Here is a 19,684-nt window from a genome sequence, read left to right as displayed (position 1 = left end):
GGGTCTTTTGTGTCTCCATACATATTTTAAGATTTTTTGTTCTAGTTCCGTAAAAAATGCCACTGGTAATTTGATAGGGATTGCATTGAATCTGTAGATTGCTTTGGGTAGTATAGTCATTTTCACAATATTGATTCTTCCAATCCAAGAACATGGTATATCTCTCCATCTGTTGGTATCATCTTTAATTCCTTTCATCAGTGTCTTATAGTTTTCTGCATACAGGTCTTTTGTCTCTCCAGGTAGGTTTATTCCTAGGTATTTTATTCTTTTTGTTGCAATGGTAAATGGGAGTGTTTCCTTAATCTCTCTTTCAGATTTTTCATCATTGGCGTATAGGAATGCAAGAGATTTCTGTGCATTAATTTTGTATCCTGCAACTTTACCAAATTCATTGATTAGCTCTAGTAGTTTTCTGGTGGCATCTTTAGAATTCTCTATGTATAGTATCATGTCATCTGCAAACAGTGACAGTTTCAGTTTTTCTTTTCCAATCTGTATTCCTTTTATTTCTTTTTCTTCTCTGATTGCCGTGGCTAGGACTTCCAAAACTATATTGAATAATAGTGGTGAGAGTGGACATCATTGTCTTGTTCCAGATCTTAGAGGAAATGGTTTCAGTTTTTCACCATTGAGAATGATGTTTGCTGTGGGTTTGTCGTATATGGCCTTTATTATGTTGAGGTAGGTTCCCTCTATGCCCACTTTCTGGAGAGTTTTTATCAGAAATGGGTGTTGAATTTTGTCAAAAGCTTTTTCTGCATCTTTTGAGATGATCATATGGTTTTTATTCTTCAATTTGTTAATATGGTGTATCACATTGATTGATTTGCGTATATTGAAGAATCCTTGCATCCCTGGGATAAATCCCACTTGATCGTGGTGTATGATCCTTTTAATGTGTTGTTGGATTCTGTTTGCTAGTATTTTGTTGAGGATTTTTGCATCTATATTCATCAGTGATATTGGTCTGTAATTTTCTTTTTTTGTAGTATCTTTGTCTGGTTTTGGTATCAGGGTGATGGTGGCCTCATAGAATGAGTTTGGGAGTGTTCCCTCCTCTGCAATTTTTTGGAAGAGTTTGAGAAGGATGGGTGTTAGCTCTTCTCTAAATATTGGATAGAATTCACCTGTGAAGCCATCTGGTCCTGGACTTTTGTTTGTTGGAAGATTTTTAATCACAGTTTCAATTTCAGTGCTTGTGATTGGTCTGTTCTTATTTTCTATTTCTTCCTGGTTCAGTCTTGGAAGGTTATACCTTTCTAAGAATTTGTCCATTTCTTCCAGATTGTCCATTTTATTGGCATAGAGTTGCTTGTAGTAGTCTCTTAGGATGCTTTGTATTTCTGCGGTGTCTGTTGTAACTTCTCCTTTTTCATTTCTAATTTTATTGATTTGAGTCCTCTCCCTCCTTTTCTTGATGAGTCTGGCTAATGGTTTATCAATGGTTTTGTTCATCTTCTCAAAGAACCAGCTTTTAGTTTTATTGATCTTTGCTATTGTTTTGTTTCTATTTCATTTATTTCTGCTCTGATCTTTATGATTTCTTTCCTTCTGCTAACTTTGGGTTTTTTTTGTTGTTGTTGTTCTTCTTTCTCTAGTTCCTTTAGGTGTAAGGTTAGATTGTTTATTTGAGATTTTTCTTGTTTCTTGAGGTAGGCTTGTATAGCTATAAACTTCCCTCTTAGAACTGCTTTTGCTGCATCCCATAGGTTTTGGATCGTCGTGTTTTCATTGTCATTTGTCTCTAGGTATTTTTTGATTTCCTCTTTGATTTCTTCAGTGGTCTCTTGGTTATTTAGTAACGTATTGTTTAGCCTCCATGTGTTTGTGTTTTTTACGTTTTTTTCCCTGTATTTCATTTCTAATCTCATAGCGTTGTGGTCAGAAAAGATGCTTGATATGATTTCAATTTTCTTAAATTTACTGAGGCTTGATTTGTGACCCAAGATGTGATCTATCCTGGAGAATATTCCGTGTGCACTTGAGAAGAAAGTGTAATCTGCTGTTTTTGGATGGAATGTCCTATAAATATCAATTAAATCTATCTGATCTATTGTGTCATTTAAAGCTTCTGTTTCCTTATTTATTTTCATTTTTGGATGATCTTCCATTGGTGTAAGTGAGGTGTTAAAGTCCCCCACTATTATTGTGTTACTGTCGATTTCCTCTTTTATAGCTGTTAGCAGTTGCCTTATGTACTGAGGTGCTCCTATGTTGGGTGCATATATATTTATAATTGTTGTATCTTCCTCTTGGATTGACCCCCTGATCATTATGTAGTGTCCTTCCTTGTCTCTTGTAACATTCTTTATTTTAAAGTCTATTTTATCTGATATGAGTATTGCTACTCCAGCTTTCTTTTGATTGCCATTTGCATGGAATATCTTTTTCCATCCCCTCACTTTCAGTCTGAATGTGTCCCTAGGTCTGAAGTGGGTCTCTTGTAGACAGCATATATATGGGTCTTGTTTTTGTATCCATTCAGCAAGCCTGTGTCTTTTGGTTGGAGCATTTAATCCATTCACGTTTAGGGTAATTATCGATATGTATGCTTCTACTACCATTTTCTTAATTGTTTTGGGTTTGTTTTTGTAGGTCCTTTTCTTCTCTTGTGTTTCCCACTTAGAGAACTTCCTTTAGCATTTGTTGTAGAGCTGGTTTGGTGGTGTTGAATTCTCTTAGCTTTTGCTTGTCTGTAAAGCTTTTGATTTCTGCATCAAATCTGAATGAGATCCTTGCCAGGTACAGTAATCTTGGTTGTAGGTTCTTCCCTTTCATCACTTTAAGTATATCATGCCACTCCCTTCCGGCTTGTAGTGTTTCTGCTGAGAAATCAGCTGTTAACCTTATGGGAGTTCCCTTGTATGTTATTTGTCGTTTTTCCCTTGCTGCTTTTAATAATTTTTCTTTGTCTTTAATTTTTGCCACTTTGATTACTATGTGTCTTGGCGTGTTTCTCCTTGGGTTTATCCTGTATGGGACTCTCTGCGCTTCCTGGACTTGGGTGGCTATTTCCTTTCCCATGTTAGGGAAGTTTTCAACTATAATCTCTTTGTTTATTTCCTTGGGTCCTGTCTCTCTCTCTTCTCCTTCTGGCACCCCTATAATGCGAATGTTGTTGCATTTAATGTTGTCCCAGAGGTCTCTTAGGCTGTCTTCATTTCTTTTCATTCTTTTTTCTTTATTCTGTTCCGCAGCAGTGAATTCCACCATTCTGTCTTCCAGGTGGTCACTTATCCGTTCTTCTGCCTCAGTTATTCTGCTATTGATTCCTTCTAGTGTAGTTTTCAGTTCAGTTATTGTATTGTTCATCTCTGTTTGTTTGTTCTTTAATTCTTCTAGGTCTTTGTTAAACATTTCTTGCATCTTCTCGATCTTTGCCTCCATTCTTTTTCCGAGGTCCTGGATCATCTTCACTATCATTATTCTGAATTCTTTTTCTGGAAGGTTGCCTATCTGCACTTCATTTAGTTGTTTTTCTGGGGTTTTATCTTGTCCCTTCATCTGGTACATAGCCCTCTGCCTTTTCATCTTGTCTATCTTTCTGTGAATGTGGTTTTTGCTCCACAGGCTGCAGGATTATAGTTCTTCTTGCTTCTGCTCTAGCACATTTTTTAACTTTCCATTTATTTTCTGATATTTTTCTGGTTGCAAGAAAATTCCTTCCCCACGATATGTTGTTTGTATTTGTTTTTACCTGCTGATATCTTAATTCCACATCCACTTTAAGTTCTTCTACAGAGCCCTTTTAAAGTAGACATAAGCTTTCAATCTTGTTCTTTTGTCATGATTTTTAAATTTATTTCTATTTTTATTTTTCTTAAATTTTTAAATTTATTTTTGGCTGTGTTGGGTCTTCATTGCTGCACACAGGCTTTCTCTAGTTGTGGCGAGCGGAGGCTACTCTTCCGTGTGGTGTGTGAGTTTCTCACTGGGGTGGCTTCTCTTATTGTGGAGCACGGGCTCTAGGGGCGCGGGCTTCAGTAGTTGCATCACGCGGGCTCAGTAGTTGTGGTGCGCGGGCTTCAGTAGTTGTGGCACACGGGCTCAGTAGTTGTGGCTCGTGGGCTCTAGAGCACAGGCTCAGTAGTTGTGGTGCACGGGCCGAGTTGCTCCGTGGCACGTGGGGTCTTCCCAGACCAGGCATTGAACCCGTGTCCCCTGCATTGGCAGGCGGATTCTTAACCACTGCGCCACCAGGGAAGTCCCAGTCATCCATTTTTTTTAAATAAATTAGAAATTAATAAAATTAATTTTTCTGTTCCTGTACAGTTCTATGGATTTGGGGAGGCGGTGGTTACTTTTATTTATTTTTTTAAATTCTTATTGGAGTATAGCATATTTTTAAATTAAACTGAGAGTAGGATGAGGGGTAGTGTTTGGTTCATTATTATACAAAACAGATGAATTATTATTACTATAAAGTTGTTGACTAGATTTTATTACCTGGAAACATACATTTATACCCAGGTATAAATTATAAACATTAAGTACCAACCAAACATACTGACCCCTATTAATACTTTTTATAATTTTCCTGACATAGATATTTTTGGAAATAATATCTCTTCTTGTGGAAAAAAAGAGACGGATTTATCTGAAGTTTAGTGCCCATTCAGTTTATTTTCCTTACATTTAAATTAAAATAAACACCTTTTTAAAAATAATTTTTTGAGGTGAAGTTCACATAACATAAATTTAACTCTTTTAAAGTCAACAATTCAGTGACATTTAGTACATTCACAATGGTATGCAATCACCACCTCTGTCCAGTTGCAAAATATACTTTTTTATTATAAAAAAATTTAATCATTTATGTTCAGGGATGAGGTTGGAATTCACCTTTATTTTTTTTTTTTTAATACTTTCTAAATTTTCAACCATAAACATGCATTGCTTTTATATTCCACCCCCCCCCGCCAAAAAAAACTTCAAATTTAAAAGGATGCAGCAATATGTCATCCTCCTAGAGAAGTCTTCCCTGACTCAGGCTGCTAACTTAGGAATTCCTTCCTCCTTTTCCTTCAACTTCCTCAGAAGGTATATACCTCCATTTTAAGACTTACATTTTATTATGCCTATTTTCCTTTCTAGATCCCTTTGAGGCAAGAACTGTAACTTTTCATATATGTATCCTGAATTCTTCATCCTGTAGTAGTTGCTTAATAAAGATATTTGTGAACGAGGAAAAGAAGCAAAGAAAGAGAAATTTTCTTAAGATAGACATTGCCAGCCATCTATCTCAATAATTAGAATGATACTTGGGAAACAGTCTAGTCCTTTCCTGAAAGTCTTAGATAATGCCAATTTCTTAAATCAAAGTAAAATTTGAGGGAAATATCAACTGAACAAGCAAAGAAAGGTGGCTTAAGTGAACTAAGTAAAACCAGGCACAGAATTCCCATTGGGCAAAGACAAGGAGACCATGGGTAAAAATGGAAACAACAGAGTGGAGGGTCATTGTTATGTAGAATGTGGAGATCTTTATAAAATAACATGATGCCAAAATACAGGGCTGAACCTAAGCCTCGGCCTCAAGGGCTTGGGAAAGGCCATCCAGAGGATGGGGAGAGGGAAAGTGGTGGAAAGAAAGGCAGTGGGAGCTCCATATAATAAGTATAGTGGAATCGGGCCAGGTAAGAGTGTACCTCTCTGGCTGTAATACAGAAGCTTCTTTTTTCCCATAAGCTTTATATTAATCACTTTTTCTCTGTATTTTATAATGTTTTGACATCTTAAAAAGCTTGGTGGCTGGGAAAAGACTGGACTACCAGTGCTTAGATATAGCAAGGGCTCAGCTGGGAGCACAACTTTTATATGGAAACCAACCAATCCTGAGTTTATATGATCAACCACCTTGTTATCTAATTCTCACACACCAAGCCAGTATTTCCCCTGCCCTAAACCACCCAGACAACTAGAAACCACCCCTACAGCCCAGAGTCTGCTGGAATCACTCAGACTAGCCAGTGGTAAGCTGTTTACTCTGTCCTGCCTTGTCTGTCCCATGGAAACCCCAATAAGGGTTCTGGCCTTGGCTTTCCCCTCAATCCTGTCTTTTGTTTCCTGACCAGAACCTGGTGCTTCCCCTGTGGCCCCATATGGCACGGTGTGCCCCCTTCTCTTGGGAAATGTAAGGAATAAATTCTTCCTTCAATGGCATTGACCTCTCCATACCAGCACTCAGTCACCTCCATAAATTAAAACCCTGGAATCGCTTTCTTTAACATCTCTCCACGAAATTTCCTTTACCCCCAATCTTTTAGTTCTTATTATTTATATACTTTTAAGCCTTCAGATGCATCAAAGAGCTGGTGGAAACATACCATCACCATGCAGTGAAAACCTCAATAACCTCCTTTATGGCCTGTAAATCTTGCACCCTCTTGTATATTTCATGGACATGTAGTAGATACAACTTTACGATGCGTATTACAAAGGAGCATCAAACTATTTTTAGTCACGTCTTCCTGTAAAAGCAAAACCAAAGTTGCTCTTCGCATGTAACATGGACAACACAGGACCCCAAGTGCCCCCATTTCCTGCCCATTTTCTTTGGAACTAATGATGTCCCTGGGTTCCCCAATCACAAGTCCCCATTAAAGTATTCCAGTTTCTTCCCCCACCCCACAGCATACTGACAAAGGGCGTTCCCTGTTTGCCAGTAAAAGAGCAAATGGAACTGGATGACCCTGGCACACCACAGTCACCTCTGGGTGGGCACACAGAGCTCCTGACCCACTCACCTGCCGACAGTGGACAGAAACGGCGGCCACGGGGGCCCAAAATACATTATTAGTGGTTACTGGCCACAAGTACAATCCTGCTTGTTTAAATCTAATGAGTATTTATATATATTTCTAAGTAGATACTACTCTGATGAGTAGTAGTCCCGCAGTTAATTTGCACTGAGTATTTGAAAAGTGCTTTCTTTTTTAGGAATTCTTTGCCATGCCTGTTACCATTTACATTTTGCCTCTAAAGCTGAAGGTACAACAAAATAAATGTAAAAGAGAAATGAAACAAAGAAATAGATATAGAGAAGATGAGATGAATGGATAAAGAAGATGTGGCATATGTTTACAATGGAACACTACTCAGCCATGAAAAAGAATAAGATTCTGCCATTTGCAGCAACATGGATGGACCTAGAGGGTATTATTCTTAGTAAAATAAGTCAGACAGAGAAAGACAAATACTCTGTACTCACTTATATGTGGAATCTAAAGAGTAAAACAAAAAAATGCATATAGCAAAACAGAAACAGACTCACAGATACAGAGAACAAACCACTGGTTACCAGTGGGAATAGGAAAGGGGGCAGGGGCAAGATAGGTATATGGGATTAAGAGATACAAACTACTGTGTATAAAATAAATAAGCAACAAGGATATATTATGCAGCACAGGGAAATATAGCTATTATTTTGTAATAACTTTAAATGGAGTATAATCTATAAAGATATTGAATCACTATATTGCACACACAAAACTAATGTAATATTGTAAATCAACTATATCAATACTTCAATTAAAAAAAGAAAAATAAATTCATCATATTTCCTTGAAAAAAAAGAAATAGAGAAGATGTAAATAGATCAGAACGTCAAAGCCAGAGAAAAGAATTAAATATTTCTATGAGATTCTTCCTGGGCTTCAAATTTGACCCTCAGTTTCCTGGCCACCAAAGCAGAAAGTTGTATAATCATCATTAGCAGAACCATTCTAATTTCCTTGTGGAAAACAAAGCTTTTCTTAACTATGTTCTAGAGCAGTGATTCTCACAGTGTGGTCCTTGGACCATCAGCATCAGTATCACCTGAGAACTTGTTAAAATGCAGATTCTCAGGCCACACCTCAGGCTTCCTGAATCTGACACTCTGGGCTGGGGTCCAGCACTCTGGGTTTTCAGAAGCCCCCGTGGTGCTTCCTAGGTAGGCGAAGTCTGAGAACTCTGTTCTCAAGAAATAGGGTTTTATATAAAGGCCACTGAACAATGCTCTTATGGCAAATATGGGGAATTCAAGCAACAGCTTTCAGTAGAAGCTGCAAACCTAAAGCTAAAGTGCAATTCAGCAAAAGAGCAAAGGCAAAACACAAGAGGCTAAGATGGCATGTCCCAGGCACGTGGCTTTTGGTGATCTCTCTTTGCTGAGTCAAGTATTGCCTCTAACATATTCCATGCTATACTAGGTTTTAAAACACCTAGCAAAGAGCCACATGCAATGGTTCTTTGTTCTTAGGCAACTCAAATTCAGAATTGATTCCCTCTGCCCCTCTATTCCTCTCTCCATCATCTGAGGTTGAAACCCTGAAACCAACTTTGGTACCTCCCTCCCCATCATTCCCATAGCAGTTGCCACATTCTATAGACACAACCTCTTCCTTCCCTCCTCATCATTCAATAATTCAGTCTTCAAATATTTACTGAGTATCTACTAGATGGTGGGAATTTATCAGGGAACATGACGGACAAAAAGTCCTTGCCTTCATGGAGCTTACTTTCTCATTACTGAGACTATAAATAAGATAAGTAAAATACATAGTACACTACATAGTGATGAGTGCTAAGGAGAAAAATAAAGCAGAGGAAGAGATAAGCTTTGGAGAGGAAGGTAGGCATTTTTAAATATGGTGGCCAAGCAAGGCCTCATTGAAAAGGGACCATTTGAGTAATACCCTGAAGGAAGCAAGAGGGTGTGGGAGAGAGCATTCCCCACACGGGAATGGCAAGAGCAAAGGCCCTGAGGTGAGAGTGTGCTGGCGGATTTGAGGACCAGTGATGAGCCCAATGTGGTTGAAGTAGAATGAACAAATGGGATTGCAAGAAGGATATGGGGGCAGGCAGGGGTTAGACTGGGAGGCCACAGAAGCTTTAAGCAGAGGAGTGGCATTTCAACAGGATCCTTCTGGCTGCAGAGTTGAAAGCAACTGAAAGGGGACAAGGAGGGAATTCCCTGGCGGTCCAGTGGTTAGGGCTCTGCGTTTCCATTGCAGGGGGCATGGGTTAGATCCTGGTCAGGGAGCTAAGATCCCATCCCAGCGTGGCCGAAAAAAAAAAAAAAAAAACAATTTAGCATGCTACTGTCCTTTCCATCTGTACTAAGCAAAACCATCATCATCACCTCTCTCGGGCTCTGTCGGTAGCTTTCTAGCTGGGCGCCCTCCTTCCATTCCACTCCCTTCCCTCCCACATCTACCTAATAGAGTGCTTGCCAAAGGCTGCTCAAACCTCCCCACTGCTCATTTGGGCCAAACTCAGTTAAGGTTAGAACTCTCTACGCACAATATGGTCCCACCTTACCCTCCCAACCTTACCTCCCAGGCTTCCACCATGCACATCCAACACACCAACCACAATACACTAGCTCAGTACACTGCATTTTCAAATACATCACCCCAGTCTGACCTTCTTGCCTTTGCTCTCTCTGACTGGAATACCCACACCATCCCACCTCCACCTACTGACATTCTCCCAGTCTTCCAAGGTCCATCACAAATCCCACCTCCTCCATGAAACCTCTCCTGATCCCCCAACTAGATGTTCCCTCGCCTGCCTCTGACTCTCACACCATCTTCCTTTCTGGCCATTAGCATATTTCCATCTGTACGTGTCCTGTCTCCCTCAATGGACTATAAGCTCTCTGAGGGCAAACCATGGCTCACTCATCTTCTGATCTGCCACAGCTTGAGGTACAGCTGATTCTACAGAGTGAATAGTCATTGAATTAAATGATGACAACATCACCCTCTAGTGATCAATACTCTATAACTTCCAATAGCCTCTTTAAATCAGTGCATCACCTCAGAGTAGCTATTTTACTTAGGATGACAAATATATTCTACTTGAACACAAACAGAAGTCTAGCAGAGAAAGTCTGTTATACTTTATGCTAATTAATAATGCCAAGTATTGAAGCTTAAAAGGTTAAAAGTGGACACAAAAATAAACATTTTCGGGCTTCCCTGGTGGCGCAGTGGTTGAGAATCTGCCTGCCGATGCAGGAGACACAGGTTCGAGCCCTGGTCTGGGAGGATCCCACATGCCACGGAGCAACTGGGCCCGTGAGCCACAATTACTGAGCCTGCGCATCTGGAGCCTGTGCTCCGCAACAAGAGAGGCCGCGATAGTGAGAGGCCCGCGCACCGCGATGAAGAGTGGCCCCCGCTTGCCACAACTAGAGAAAGCCCTCGCACAGAAACGAAGACCCAACACAGCCATAAATAAATAAATAAATAAATTTGAGAAAAATATAAAATAAAATAAACATTTTCTTACGATTAACTGCTACCAAAAGCTTTCTGTTTAGAAAAATATCCAGTTAGAGTTAGAAGGCTTTTTAAATGCTGGACCTCAAACCTCAGGAAAATTGATCCACTTAAATATTTTAACCGTTTATTTTTATGGGTAAGATGTTGAAGCAATCAATGCTAATCTCTTTATGGGAAGGTGATGCAGACACACTAAAAATTCTACTTTCTCCTTTGTGGTGTTTTGAAACAGTCCTATTCCTGCATAATTTATAATAAGAATCTAGAAACACGGAGTCAGATTTTCCCAATGTCTATCATTCAAATGTGGAGGCAGAGGGTAGAAAATGTAGTGTATTTTCTTCTTGCATTCTCTGCAATAAAACTTCTCAAAGAGCACTATTCTGTATGGCGTAAGTCATTTTTGTTTTTAGGAACTAAGAAATACTAACTTGGCCACCTTTCCACCTTCTCTTTGAAGAAGCTAATATTGATGCACAGATTTCAAATATAAAATAAAGACTAAAAGGAGCCTTATTCCAAAAAACAGGACGAGGAAAAAGAAGATCTGGGAATCAAACTCAGATTTAACTCAAAATGAAATCTTAGCAACCACTCTTTCATTCAAGACCTAAATAATGAATCTCAGCTTTGTAATACAAATTATGTCAGTGATGGAATGATTCCCAGAGATTCAATTGATCCTTTTGAAAATCAGATTAAATATTAGACTGCCATTTCCTATAGGTGAAGGTATTAGAAACCAAAATGTGCAAGATATATGTGAATTAATTTTAAATATTGTATTTGAACATTATTCCAATGTCATCAATATCACTTGAATAATTTTTAGCAAAACATTTTCACTTTATGTTCCCATTTAAACAGGATTCCTTTCTAACAAAAGAAAGTGTCTCTGGAAGTTCCAGTCTAGATACAATTAGAGAATCCAGTGCAAGTAGAAGTAATAAAATAAACCAGCTCTGCGTCCTAATCAGGAAGGTTCACTGCCGAAGTAAGATCAGTCATCATAATTAAGGCATAGTGTGAAAAAGTTGAGAATTAATCAGAAATACTGACAAGAAAACCAGAATGAAAATGGATTTTATAAACCAACTACCCATCACTGTCAAAAGACTCCTCTTATTCTTTCCTCTAAAAGAAAATATCCTGAACCATCAAATTGAACATAGAAAAGAGGGAGAAGAACAATCCTTAGCAGTACAAGAAGACATCCAATAAAATAGTACATAGATTCAATTCTGAAAAATAATTTTAAAATCCCATGATGGCTTTTACCACTTTTGAACCTGCCTGCCTAAGTGAGCTTTCCCCCAAAAGCAGGAGTTGAGTTAAGGATTCAAGGCCAAACAGTTTATTTGGGAGATTCAGGAAACACTGGATGGGAGTGTTGACGTGATGCACAGGAAGAAAGGGCGGCTTACAAAGGATGTAGAAACATACCTCAGGATTGTCTCACCCATGAGGGGATGGAGCTGGGATGTTTATCAGCCATTGGTTAAGATGGCTTTAGGCGTGGGAGGCCAGGGTGTTAATTCCTTGGCACTTGAAATCGGCAGGAGTCAAGCACTTTCCCAGCCTACAGAGAAGACCTTCAGGCAAAAGAAGACCCACAGACCTTTAGGAGGTCCTCCACCTTGACAACGGGGAGGTCCCACAGTACAGATGGGGCACTGAAAGCACTGTCCACACTGGCTCCTCCAAGGACTTCATTCCCATCAACGGTTGTGTCCGCTGTTGGTATTTCATATCAGTCTTCTCTCTCCCTTTTCTCTACTATCCAACAGAGCATATATTCCACATTCGAGCCATCTACCTCTAAGCTATAAAATATACCATTTTAGCTTAGCCTTTATTTCCCCCCTTGAGTCTACTTTATATTCTCTGTAAATTAAAACTCTTAGTCTGTTCCTATGTTGTAAATTTTTTAACATCAACTTTGCTCTCAACTGGGTCGTTTAAAAAAAAAAGTCACTCCCTTGGTAGTATTACGGTCCCTCATGCATCCATGAAAAATGATGGACTGGTCCACAGGGTAAGAGCTACCATCCAGAGAATCTTTTATGTTATGAGAGCAGAAGAGGTAATTTTGGCAGTTCCAAAAGTACACATTGTCCCAAAATAATGAGAAGGGAGCGGGGAAGGCAAATCTAAAACTTAACTGGGAAGAAGCATTTCCAATGAAATGTCACTTCACTGCTTTGAACAAATATAGTCTTTAAAAATAGTCCAATCTAACCATTCTTAGGCTGCAGGGACAGTTCCATAATATATTAGTAACTTCCTTCTAGGCCTGAAAGGTTCCTCTTTGCCTTTACTGTATACATAGTCAAAATGAGATGATAATGTGCCTAGGTAAATTTACCCTAAAACAACCTTAACTGATGTAAGCATTTGATAAGTATTATGCTTCATAAGTTAGAAAAATCAATTCAGAGAATTCAAGAAATAGACAGGAACTAATGGGAATGTAGCATTATAGGTTTCTTGGAATAAAGGGATTTATTGCCATTCAACAGAGGTATTGAATATGGAACAAAAATGGCTTGGTTAAGATTAAGTTGTTTAGATTTGAGATTGCCTAATCTGGCTCTAATAAAATCATTATTTTTAAGAGAGATAAAAATGAAAAAATAGACCAGTACACATCACTGAAACTCTCTGGACGTTTTTATGCTGGGTTTGGAGACCCATCCCCTGGTTGCCCTTCTCCATGGCCACTTTCAAGCTTTGACAGAGCCACTGTTGAACAAGATGCTTTCCTAGGGGTAAGTTTTATATTTATGTAAGGATCAGGCCACACTACCAAACCCATGGTTCCCTGAGACAAACCATCCATTGTATAATGCAATAATTATTTTAAACATCAGACATCTCTAATTACAGTATGAAGTCTTCACCTTTAGAATCTAAATCAGTGCTTCTCAAACTATCTGTGACGAAGGACTATTTTTTAATTATTATTTCTAGTCTATTGTTACTGATACTTTTGCAAGATACATTAAAGATGAATTACTAGAAAATGAAAATTTTAAAACATACAAAATTTAAGTCCAATTTTTTATTGTTGTTATTAGATTCAACAGACGCATAATTACTGTCAAAAATTTTTTTTAAGTTTCTCAACATTTACTCTCAATTTCAGCCCATATTCTGTCACAGACCAGTAACTGCTGGTGGGCAGCAGTGGCCGGGGACCACACTTTGAGTAGCACTGATCTGAAGTGCCATGCACGTATTTATTCAAAAGATATACTTTACCTCTGACATCCTTTCCAAATCCTATAGAAGAAACTTTTTTGTCCACTTCTTCACAATTGTTTGGTTTCTCCTTCATAACGTCATCGTCACCAGCAACATCAGGAGAGTATTTTTTCTTTCTCTTTTTCTTGTGTCGAGGAGGAAGCTTTTTTGGAAAAGTAAACATTGGGAATATCACAAGAAACATTGCAATGGCACAAAGGAGGAATCCACTCCACCTAAAAAATTGGGAAATGTGAATAGCATTTATGGCTTTGGTATTATGAGTGTGAACAAATTAGCAAAGTAGAAGTTCGTGGTGATAAATTTCTCCAGAGAGAACTTTTTACCTTCATCAAGTGTACAGCAGTAAGAAGTTAGACAACTTAAGAAAATATAGTATGGAATCCTCCCTTTCTGCGGTATAAATGAGAAATGTATGCAGTAATTATACTAGTATTATAATGACTATTACAATCAGCTGCCTGACTAGAATTTCATTCAATTCAAGTATTTTTGAGCACATATATGTTAGTTCTGCTAATTAACATTGTTAGTCCTACTACAGTGTGCATCTTATAATAAATCAATAGCCCATAAATTTAAGAGAAAAATAATATAGTCTATAGCATGCTTTCTGGACCAATATGGACACTTTTTTCTTAGAAGAAAACCATTAATATCTGGTATGAAATGTATTTCAAATTGCTGACGGCATTCAAATATTTTTCTGCAAGCACTTAAGAATGTATTAACCCTTCTTAGCTGGCCTTCCCAAACTTAACCAAGTTATGAGTGGAGCTGAAGACATTTACACTCAATCTTTGCCTTCAAGAACTTACAATCTGCTTGTAAAGCGAGCTAAAGATATAAGAAATGATTCCAAGCAATTCCAAGAAATGCAAGAATGTATACAATTGTTAGATCATGTGGTATAGAAGATGAATGTTATAAAAATTCAGAAGGGAAATCAATGTGTCAGACACAAAATTACTCTGTCAAAATTTTTTTTAAGTTTCTCAATATTTACTCTCAATTTCAGCCCATATTCTGTCACAGACCAGTAACTGCTGGTGGGCAGCAGTGGCCGGGGACCACACTTTGAGTAGCACTGATCTGGAACTTGGGAAGTGGAACTTGAGCTATGCAGAATCGAGATTCTGTCTTCAGACTCATCTGAGGTTGCCATGCTGAGGAAACTAGGAAGCAAATACAGAGTAGATCTCTAATTCTAGTCCTGTATTAGAACATGTGTTAAGGCATTGGGCTTCTTGCCTGCATAATTCCCCAAGGGCAATTTTTCAGTCCCCTTTCAACCTTTTCTTAGCAAATAGAGGTCCCTGGTCCTGCCTAACAGAGTCACTAACTTTCCAACTAGGATTCCTCAACTCCAAACTCTGTCCTCAAAGTTTCCAAGTTCATAAACGCTCAGATTCTGGCCTCTGTATCAATACTTTCCCATCCATTGTTATCAGAACGCAAACAGCATTCAAAGCATTCATGTTGAACATAACCCAGTAAGAATACAGACCAACTGCAAAGTGAAAATTCATTTTTAGAAAATAAGTGTTTCTATTAAAATGCTGTTATCAGCTGCTAAAGGTCACAGCTTAACTGAGAGAATGATTCCTAGAACCAGTCATTAATAATCCAGTGTGCTATTTTCAAAGATACTTAACATTATATCCAATTAAGATATAAAAGCAATCAGAAAAAGGTTTTATTTTTAGAAGACTGCTCAGGGCAGACTTCCAGCAATCTCAGTGATTCAGTATTTAATCACGAACCCAGTGCCTAGCACAGGTTAGGTACTCAAAAAATTTCCTAAATAAATAAATTGAATGAGATAGGTGTTTTAAAAACAGAGCCATCTGTCTGCAAGGACATAGCTATGACAATATCTGGCCCTTTTTGTACTTGGCTGCATATGAGGACTTTACTAACCCAGCCCTGCCATTACCTTTCTTGAATTTCTTTCTGCAAACTCTGCATTCAAGTCCCCTGAACCCCTTAGTTTCCTGGACCTCTTATGCCCTCTCCAGAAGAGGGCAGGCAGCAGACTATAAGGGGCAATTCTTGAGCTGTGCCTTCAGACTGACCTGGGTTTTTATCCTGTCTTTCCCACTTACTAGCTCTAAGATCTTGGGGAAATTAGTTTGCTTTTCTGAACAGGCTTTCTCATCTGAAAGGGAAGTAATAATAACTTTTGGGGGGGGGGGGTCATCAAAATTAATAAGACAATGTATAAAACCTAATAAAATGCCTGCCCCCAAAGCAACAATAAATTCACGGTAGCTAGTTTTGTTTTTTATGTAGATCTGCACTCAGGGCTCCCACCTCCACCCAGAGCCATTGACTTAAAATTATATGCAAACATTAAAGATACACTCTGAGTACCACAAAGGGAGAAAATAACAGAAGAAGGGAAAGAATTATAGTGAATAGGCAAAAAAATAAAAAAATGTTTAGGGACATTTCTAAGCAGAGCAAATTGGTCTCCAGTAACATCGAAGTTAACACATGATATAATGGTGGTGCTAAAGAGGACGTTGAGAAAAGCTAAGTAAGGCAAGGAAGCGTGCATTATATGTTGGAAAAAGACACATCAGTAAGAGCTAAAATTGAAAAGCCAGGGCTCCTGACTCCCTTTCATGAAGCATTACTCAGAGACTATTCATGAAGGGAGGACAGTTAAGTACACTGACTAAAACCTGCACCCTGGACTCAATTTCTTGTCCAGCTCCCACTGACTCTGAGGCTTTGGGCAAGGTGTTCAAGTCTCTGATCATCAATATCCTCATCTGCAAAATGGGCACACTCTTAGTGACTACATGTGGTTGTTATAAGGCTTCAATGAAAATGTTGGTAAAGCTCTTAGAATAATGCTTGATACATAGCACCCAATTAATATTAGCATTATTCACTCATTCCTTCCTTCCCTCTTCCAGCATATATTTACCAAAAAACCTATCATTGCCACTAGGCACCATAGAAACTAACATTGTATCAAATAACTCTGTCTTTGTTCAAGGTAGAAGTCTGTTACAAACAGAGCTACTCAATAAACAAAATTCATTTTCAAAGAGACCCCCTAGTATACATTTCCATATTGACAACTTTTATCATTTGTAGAATATTGAGCCATTAAAATGAATGAAACTACTTGAACATTGATTAAATTCAAAGGACTGAATAATAGCTAACACACATTATGTGGGAAGAACTGCTTAGAGCGCCACATACATAGACTCATTTATTCCCCACAACAACCCTATGAAGTAGGTACTGCAACTATTTCCATTTTATGGATCAAAAAACACCCCGAGGCCCAGGGAAGTTAAGTAACTTCCCCAAGGTCACACAGTTACTAGGTGGCAGACTGGGATTTAAAACCAGGGGAGTGTGGCTTCAGGGTCTGCACTCAGTTGTTCCACTTTGCTACCAACTGGGTTGATGTCTACTAGAAAACTTTTAGAAAACAGCATAAAGCACTTGTAATCTTAAAGCTCCTGCTTCCTTGCCTTCTCCTTGCCCCTGAGCTGTCCTCCTTGCCTTTCTCCTTCCAGATGTTCCCTTATTGCCATGCTCTTCTCATGGAAATCTATACAGAACACAGATTATACATGGGATGTTCAGAGAAATATTTTAATAATCTAGTTTTCTGAGAACTTTTTAAAAAATCTTTACTCTGAATTATTTCAGAACTGCACAGAAAACAGTAGAGACCAAAAATTTCACTATTGACCAAGAACTTAAAATTCCTGTGTCATTCCCCTACTGCTGACAAGGGAACTCCCTTTTGCATGATTTGAAAATTCTACCAGGCCAGGCTCATCTAGATCTTAGCACTTCCACCTTCAAAGAGTATTTACTTATAAAAATAACAAGTGTTCTATAATTTAATTAATATTTATTAACTGCTTAGAAAATAGTGTTAAACATTATTCTCACACAGCTCAAGTTATGAGGTTATTAACTTATAATGAAACACAGAGGGAACAAAAGTAGTCTAAGAAACTCTTTAGAAAGTAATTACTTGACACTAGTTTCTAATTAATGAAACTCTCTGTTCTAAAATGAAAATTTCTTATCAATGTATGCCTATTACCAATCCATGTTTAATGAATTTGGGATGCCGATACTTTGAGCGAATGCTTGCAATCACGAAGAAATAACTCCTTATGTTCAAGTTGAGGACTGGGAAGAATTCAAATGCAGCCCTTGGAGATATGGATAAGTAACCTATCATCCAAAGTTGGAGTTCTCATTCTAAATCCTAAACTTACTTATTTAGCAAGACAATTCAAGGCTAGCAAGTGAGAGAGTGGCTACACCTCCAGGACACCCCGGGAAACGAACTATTACCGAGTGGAAAGATTCACTAAGAGTGGGACAGTGGAAACGCAGGGCTAGAATCCTGGGCAGTGGAGGAGGACAAAGCAGAAACACAAATATAATAAGGAAGTGGGAGAAAATATTTTTTTTAAGGCACAGAAAAGATAATGAAAGCTACAATTAAAGTACCCAGGAAAGTCCCGACACAGCCATGTTCCCCTTTTCCTTCACTCTGCTATGAAGAAAACAGCTGTCTCAGACCTAAAGAATATGGATTAAACTGATGTTCCCAGCTCCCCTGTGTTAGTTTCCTGTTGCTGTGATAACAAATCACCAGGGGCGGCATGGCTTAAGACAACACAAATGTATCATCTTAGAGTTCTGGAGGTCAGAAGTAAAAACTGGGTTGGCAGGACTGCATTCCTTCTGGAGGTTCTAGGGGAAAAGCTGGTTCCTTGCTTTTCCTAGCTTCTGCAATCCCCCTGCGTTCCTTCGCTCATGGTCCCTTCCTCCATCTTTGAGGCACATCACTCCAACCTCTGCTCCAATCATCAAACTTCTCTTACTCTGACCCTCCTGCCTCTCTCTTTCCCTTATAAGGACCCTTGTAATTATAGTGGACCCATTCGGATCATCCAGGGTAATCTCCCCATCTCAAGAGCCTAAACTTATTCACATCAGCAAAATCCCTTCTGCCATGTGAGGGTAACACATTCATAGGTTCTGGGGATCAGGACAAGGATATCTTTGGGGATTATTATCCTGCCTGCCAACCCCTCCTAGGTGACGTTTAGCTATTTTTCATCTTCCCATTGGGGAAATTCTTATTTTAACTACAAGGGAACTATGACTCTATCATAATACCAAGAGAAATAAAAGATTTAACAAACGATTCTTACCAGTTTCCAATGAAACGAGGATCATCCTGATTAAGGTGAACGGGACTTCTGGGATCAACGTAAAAACCAATAAGAAGTCCACCTAACAAATATCCCACTGCAGGACCAAGTGCTCCCATGACATACATGATGGCTGAGAAGACAGAAGGGGAAATGTGAAATATAACATCATGTCATTTGTTTCAGTAGTTATCTAATTTCAGTCATACCATGCATATGTCACAGTTAAATCCAGTTAACAACTTCCAAAAACAGAGAACTTTAGAGATCCTGTCTATGTTGACATTTGGGTTTCAAACCATGTCCTTTATTTAACTGTTGTCTGTTGTCCTCTTAGAACATCAGAACTTCTTTGGTTACTTCTGAAAGTACAGACCTGGGCTAGTTATTAAGGCAGTCACTGGATAACCAAGAGAGGTTAACAGGTAGTCTCAAGATAAGAAAAGAGCAAGAAGTAGATGTCCCTCATCCCAGCTAGAAGATATTCTAACGGGCTGAGGGAACTCGAGGCCAGTTTTGCCATGAAGCTGGATTCAGCACCCTCAAAGCACTAATATTTTCAAATCACCACTTGAGAATCAAAGAAGACCTCACAATGTGTTTGGTTTATTGTTAAATGAGGAATATTACTTAAAGGTTAATAAATCTCCTTAAATGGCATGAGTGAGACAGTCCAAATGGAAAGCACTAACGCACAGCTGAATTTGAAAAAATTTTAAAGCACGTGTCCAAAGGGAGAGAGGTGTTGACTGTCAGTAGATCAGAAAGGTGGTCATTCTGCCCAGAAAAATGTGGCCATCAAAATGGGCTTATAGGAAAAATGACAACAACAGATGCACTGTCATTTCTTTATATTATTTCCACTGCTGTGATTGAAATTTTTAAAATAAATAACATATTGCTAATTTGTAAATTTTGAGGTAGAATAGGGAATTC

At 38.6% G+C, this 19,684-nt stretch overlaps 1 protein-coding gene across 4 annotated transcripts in view; it reads right to left on the bottom strand.

Annotated features, from left to right (window-relative positions):
* SLCO5A1 (solute carrier organic anion transporter family member 5A1) overlaps positions 1-19,684 on the bottom strand; it is a 127,506-nt gene that overhangs the window by 59,685 nt on the left and 48,137 nt on the right. For all 4 annotated transcript variants that reach the window (XM_059901794.1, XM_059901795.1, XM_059901792.1 and 1 more), the window contains 2 exons: positions 18,749-18,881; positions 13,536-13,753 (listed from right to left, as the gene is read on the bottom strand). In XM_059901794.1, coding sequence (XP_059757777.1) covers positions 13,536-13,753; positions 18,749-18,881 — 351 coding nt within the window. The remainder of the gene's footprint in view (positions 1-13,535; positions 13,754-18,748; positions 18,882-19,684) is intronic.

Source organism: Balaenoptera ricei, chromosome 17 (genome assembly GCF_028023285.1).
Source record: "Balaenoptera ricei isolate mBalRic1 chromosome 17, mBalRic1.hap2, whole genome shotgun sequence".
NCBI classification, from domain to species: domain Eukaryota; kingdom Metazoa; phylum Chordata; class Mammalia; order Artiodactyla; family Balaenopteridae; genus Balaenoptera; species Balaenoptera ricei.
This window is presented reverse-complemented; position numbering and strand designations above follow the sequence as displayed.